The sequence below is a fragment of the Ostrinia nubilalis genome, chromosome 20 (genome assembly GCF_963855985.1).
Source record: "Ostrinia nubilalis chromosome 20, ilOstNubi1.1, whole genome shotgun sequence".
Lineage (NCBI taxonomy): Eukaryota > Metazoa > Arthropoda > Insecta > Lepidoptera > Crambidae > Ostrinia > Ostrinia nubilalis.
In genome coordinates, this window is record NC_087107.1 from 7,957,216 (window position 1) to 7,962,385 (window position 5,170).

Consider the following 5,170-nt stretch of genomic DNA (forward strand, 5'->3'; position numbering starts at 1 on the left):
GGGCAGGACTTGCGATAATCTTCTGGCAGGACGTTTAGAACAAAAGACCAGTCCTTCCAGAAGAGCTTCCAGCAGGACAAAGCACCGGGCGATCTATCATTAAGCTCTTTGCAGAACACAATACGTTTCACATTGCTACAAAATTTTACTATTTGTGTTGTCTCGTTCTGAATCTAGCCTTTTAACAAGGACAGCTGCTGATAATTGTCAAACATCCGTGAACATAGCTAGTGAAGCCAGTATTGCAGAGAGCTGCGCGGACATCATACCGATTCTATGTTGTTTTGATAAGATAACTCGTGTTTATCTAATGTTTTTACTTGAAAATTGAGTTATTGTTCATTTTAACTTAAAATTTACAAGGCTTTGGACATGTCCACGAAAAAACACGTTTTCGTGGGGTCATTCGCTTCGGCGGAATCGTTAAAAGAGTTGTCCGTGAATGTCGGATACATAGTTGTGGAGGATGGGAAGGTATTTTCGCTTAATTAAATATTTAGTAATAAGAACAACACAATTGCATAATTGCATTGAATGATGCAATTTAGCACTTCTCAAGTTTGAGGTTACATTCAATCAAATTAAATGATGAAATAGTATTACAAACTGCTTGACAAAAGTATGCACTCTACCTATGTTGTTTATTAATATTTTTATAAGATTTCTTCTTTTTACCTATATTAGATACTTGGTCATGGTCATACAGGTAAAAAGAACCCTTTTAAAAAGATGTAGAGTATTTTTTTAGTTTCATTGCTTTACTACATAAATATCTTGTGAAGTTCGTTAACTTCGCTCTACACCGGTTTATTTTCAGCGGTTTTAAGCCGCATGCGCTTACAATTTTATATGAAACGGCTCAAACAGCTTGGTGGCTTATCTAGTCTTGTTATGAGCCCATATGCTTATGTTAATGAAAAGTTGATAAGCTCTTTGTAACAATTTACGTCACCGATAAAACCGATTTCATGTATGTAAATAAATGCGCGTCAAATACCGGCAAGTTCAAAGGCTCACTGACGAATAAAAAATAGCAATTAACCTATCCAATACATTACATAGATAAATGCTAGCAGGACATACCGTTGCAAAAACAGCAATTAACCTATCCAATACATTAAGCTAAATGCTAGCAGGAGATACCGTTGTCAATTCTGAATGTTTTTGCCATCATTATTAACTCTTATCCGTAAAAGGACTTTTATTTTATGCTCTTGCGTAAACTAGTCCTTCTAAATTAAACTGAGTCTGACACCTAGGTGAAAAGTGGACAAAAACTTATTTAATTAAAATGTTAACCGTTTCAGATAACCAAAATAAACAAAGACGAAGCGAATGCAGACCTGCAATCACAATTCGCAGGATATGAGATAGTCCGCCTGAATGACCACCAGATTCTCATCCCAGGATTCGTCGACTGTCACACACACGCGCCCCAGTTCCCGAATATAGGCGTGGGATTGGATAGGCCATTGCTAGAATGGCTGGCAAAGTATACCTTCCCTCTGGAGAAGCGATATAGCGATGTAGAGTTCGCAGCTAAAGTTTACGATGTTGTCGTCGTAAGTATCAGAAATAAAAAATATCCTCTAACCTAGCAATATTGGCAAGGAAAATACAAATATGCGACCATCCGGCTTCAGCAAGCTGTGGTCAGATTAGGGAGTGTACACTTACCTCCGTTAAATTAGAAGGTTGTGCTCCTGCATTAGAAGTAATGATGATGATGATGTTTTCCTCATGAACACGAATTTTGTTCCTGGGTCTTGAGTTTCTTCCAAATCAATGTTTCCATTATTTCTAGAAACGCCTTCTCCACAATGGGACCACAACAGCTTGCTATTTCGGGTCTCTACATGCTGAAGGCACTTTGGAACTGGCTAAAAGCGCCATCAAGCACCGTCAGAGGGCATTTGTGGGGAAAGTTAGCATGAACCTCCAAAATGATGCTGGATACTTCAACGACACTGAGAAAGAGTTGGCAGAGGTCCAGACTTTCGTGGAGAATGTCCTTGCATATAAGGTAGACTAAAAAACTATTCATTCAGCTAATTTCAATATATTTTCGATGTTAATGTAGTTTTCTAACTTCTCAGAATGATCTGGTGCAACCGATCCTAACGCCAAGGTTTGCGGTAAGCTGCGACGACGACCTTATGAGTGGCCTAGCTGAGATTTCTGATAAATACGACTGCAGAATACAGGTATGTATCTTGACGATCAACTATGGAGATCTCGGGAATCTCTTTACTTAACACTATGTAATAATAAATTATTACATTGCAGAGTCACATATCAGAGAACCACAGCGAAATAGAATACGTACTAAAAATCAACCCGACATGCAAAAGTTACGCTGAAGTTTACGACAAAAATAGAATACTAAATAATAGGGTAAGTGAAGACTACATTGAATGAAAGAGACCAAATTTTACACACATAAGTAGGTACTAAATAAATACTTACTTACTAATCAGCCTCTTTATTAGAATTCGTAGAAGAGACGAGTTTTTTTTTCCTTTGTTGATTGTTTTTTGCTTCTCGGTAGATTCCTTGTTCTTTTTTAGCTTAGTAGGTACGTATATCACAAGCGCTTTTCGAGACTATCTTAGTATTATGGCGACATGAAGATTGACAGATTGTCATTTCAATTCCAGTGCATCATGGCCCACGCCATCCACTTGACAGACTGCGAGCTGCAGACCATGGTCCAAAAGGGAGTATCCATTGCCCACTGCCCGGCGTCCAACACGCGGCTATGTTCCGGCCTGTGTCCAGTCAGGAAATATCTGGACAACAATCTGGTCGTTGGATTGGGAACTGGTAAGCAGACATTCTGCTACTCGACTTCCACATAAGTAAACATCGTAGTATCCACCAAACAGTTATGATCCACAGACACTTGAAGATAGATGAAGCAGTTTTAATATTTGCTTCTTATAAATAATTTCTGGATGTAAAACTAGTTTTTCATTAAGCTCGTTCACAAGTTCCACATTTTTAGTTACTAACCCATAGATGCCCAGGATTATTTTTTCTTCCTTACTTTTTTCACATTGCGTTTCTGTTCACAAAACCCCTCGTTTTCAAGAACCTATTTTACAGGTCAAAAAGAACCTACTGGGCGTTTTAAACCGATTGAGGTCAAATACCTGCCTTGTCTTACATAAATTATAAATAGTGATGTTAATTTTCAGACGTATCAGGCGGCGACAGCGCAAGCATATTGGACGCCATGCGAAGGACGATGGACGTGTCTGCGCATCTTGAGATGAAAGGGGACAAAGGATTCACCATCAGCTGGTCCGAAGCTTTCTATTTGGCCACGCTAGGTGGCGCTAAAGGTACATTTGAAAAATATTCCGTTATAATTTCAAATGTGTGTTTTTAGACTATTTGTAGTCGTATAGAGTTGGGTAGAGTCAGCAATACAAACTTTTATTTAGTATTTATTAGCCGTACGTCAACCATTTTTAAAAAATTTTGATACTGATTTACATACTTCAACAAACATTTCTATAGACAACAAACTTTTTCAACATCGTTTGTGCATTTTTGTTTTTTGCAGCTTTGAAACTGGACCATAAAGTGGGCAGCTTTGAAGTGGGCAAAGAGTTTGACGCTCTGCTCATAGACCCGTACGCGTTCGATGGGCCCATAGACAAACACGACTACTGCATCAGCAGCAGTAAGGAGGAACGAGCAGTAACTTTACTGCAAAAGTTCATCTACTTGGGCGACGATAGAAATATAGTGCAAGTGTATGTAAAAGGACAGAAGGTGAAAGACTTATTGTAGTCTTTGTTTTTCTTTTATGCTGGGGCATTATCGAATAAAAATATTATCTTAAAATAATGCTGTTTGATTTAAAATTTTCTTCCTAATGTTAAATACACAAAAAAATTTGCATCTCGGATAGTAATTACACAGACAACAACCTGCACTTGACAAAGAACGGACGACAGCACATCAACCTAAGCACAGTGGCGTCTTATCTCGTTGTAATACAGGCTATTTTTCAACAAAAATGTAAAGGTTGATGTGCTGTCGACTGTACAATGTTTATTATTGTAGTAATCTGTTATGATGATTGTATTCCATGACATACTACATCCTTTACTTGTGTAAAATTAATTTAAAACACCTAATAACTACATTAACAAAAAGTCAAGACATACGTTGTAATATTTTTATTTTCGTGAAATTCTTTATAATTTGTATAGAAAATTGTGCAAATATAATGTGACAATATAACTGAATTTACATAAGCGAATACCATAGTACAAGTAATACTCAAAAGAATTATACTAATAATCAAATCCGACATAACAATGACGAAGTCGTACACAGTCGTAACAAAAATAACTTGAACCTTTCTTGTGGTGAACGTAAGCTGAAATGCAGACGGGCGCAAACAAGATGGCCGATAGCACTTGACAGTAGCATCAAGCAAAAAAGGTTCTAATATCCAGGGTATGTGTGTCCTGTTTCATCTTCCCGAATTCATATTACTATTAAGTGACTGGATATTTGTATCTTATGTTCACGGCATCGGTACCTTTTTTGCTTGTTGCTGCATCGCTTGCAAATCAACTCACGCGCACCGTAACTATTTTCTAACTAAAGTACTCCTCTGTATAGTTAAAACTGTAGTAACACTGTTATAATTTTGTTAAAGCTCTGAGATCTATGTTAACGTTTATGACAGAAAAATAATACTCAAATGCATCTGGTATAGTTAAATACTTAAATCGGTGGAATGATAAGTATGTAATGTATTCGAGTGTTAGTAATAAATTATATTAATAAACATACGAACAGTCTTATAAAATGATAAATATTATATCTAAATATTAGAGCAACTTATATTATTGTACAAAATCTTATACGCGTATAGTTATAATAATATTAAATTTCAAAAATGTTAATTTAAAAAATAGGACGCACTTGAATAAAGACGAAAAAATTATAATAATAATATGTAGGCTAATATAACAATATACAAAAATTTTGTTTGTTCGTGTTGCGACCACGAGCCGCTTAGTGTTCCTTCAGTTTGTTCGGGGCTGTGGTAGCAAGCACAACAAGTCTTTCGATCTCAAAATATAACTACACATTAACTAGTCTAGGTACTCCCTATTCGTAATCGTCTATCTCTAATCAATGAACA

The 5,170-nt window shown here is 36.6% G+C and overlaps 1 protein-coding gene across 1 annotated transcript; it reads left to right on the forward strand.

The window, feature by feature from the left end:
- The first annotated feature begins 229 nt into the window (after window positions 1-229).
- On the forward strand, window positions 230-3,855 carry LOC135081583 (guanine deaminase). The gene is made up of 8 exons (XM_063976326.1): window positions 230-474; window positions 1,308-1,562; window positions 1,805-2,023; window positions 2,097-2,204; window positions 2,287-2,394; window positions 2,658-2,823; window positions 3,198-3,344; window positions 3,569-3,855. The coding sequence occupies exons 1-8, from the start codon at window positions 373-375 to the stop codon at window positions 3,796-3,798; spliced, it is 1,335 nt and encodes a 444-aa protein (XP_063832396.1). The 5' UTR covers window positions 230-372; the 3' UTR covers window positions 3,799-3,855.
- The last annotated feature ends 1,315 nt before the right edge of the window (window positions 3,856-5,170 follow it).

What these genes read in the sequence shown, in the direction of transcription:
- LOC135081583 (XM_063976326.1), top strand. Translation starts at nt 373, where the DNA reads ATGTCCACGAAAAAACACGTTTTCGTGGGGTCATTCGCTTCGGCGGAA. An exon ending in AGAATGTCCTTGCATATAAG is followed by an intron (nt 2,024 to 2,096) that starts GTAGACTAAAAA and finishes CTAACTTCTCAG; the next exon opens with AATGATCTGGTGCAACCGAT. An exon ending in AATACGACTGCAGAATACAG is followed by an intron (nt 2,205 to 2,286) that starts GTATGTATCTTG and finishes ATTACATTGCAG; the next exon opens with AGTCACATATCAGAGAACCA.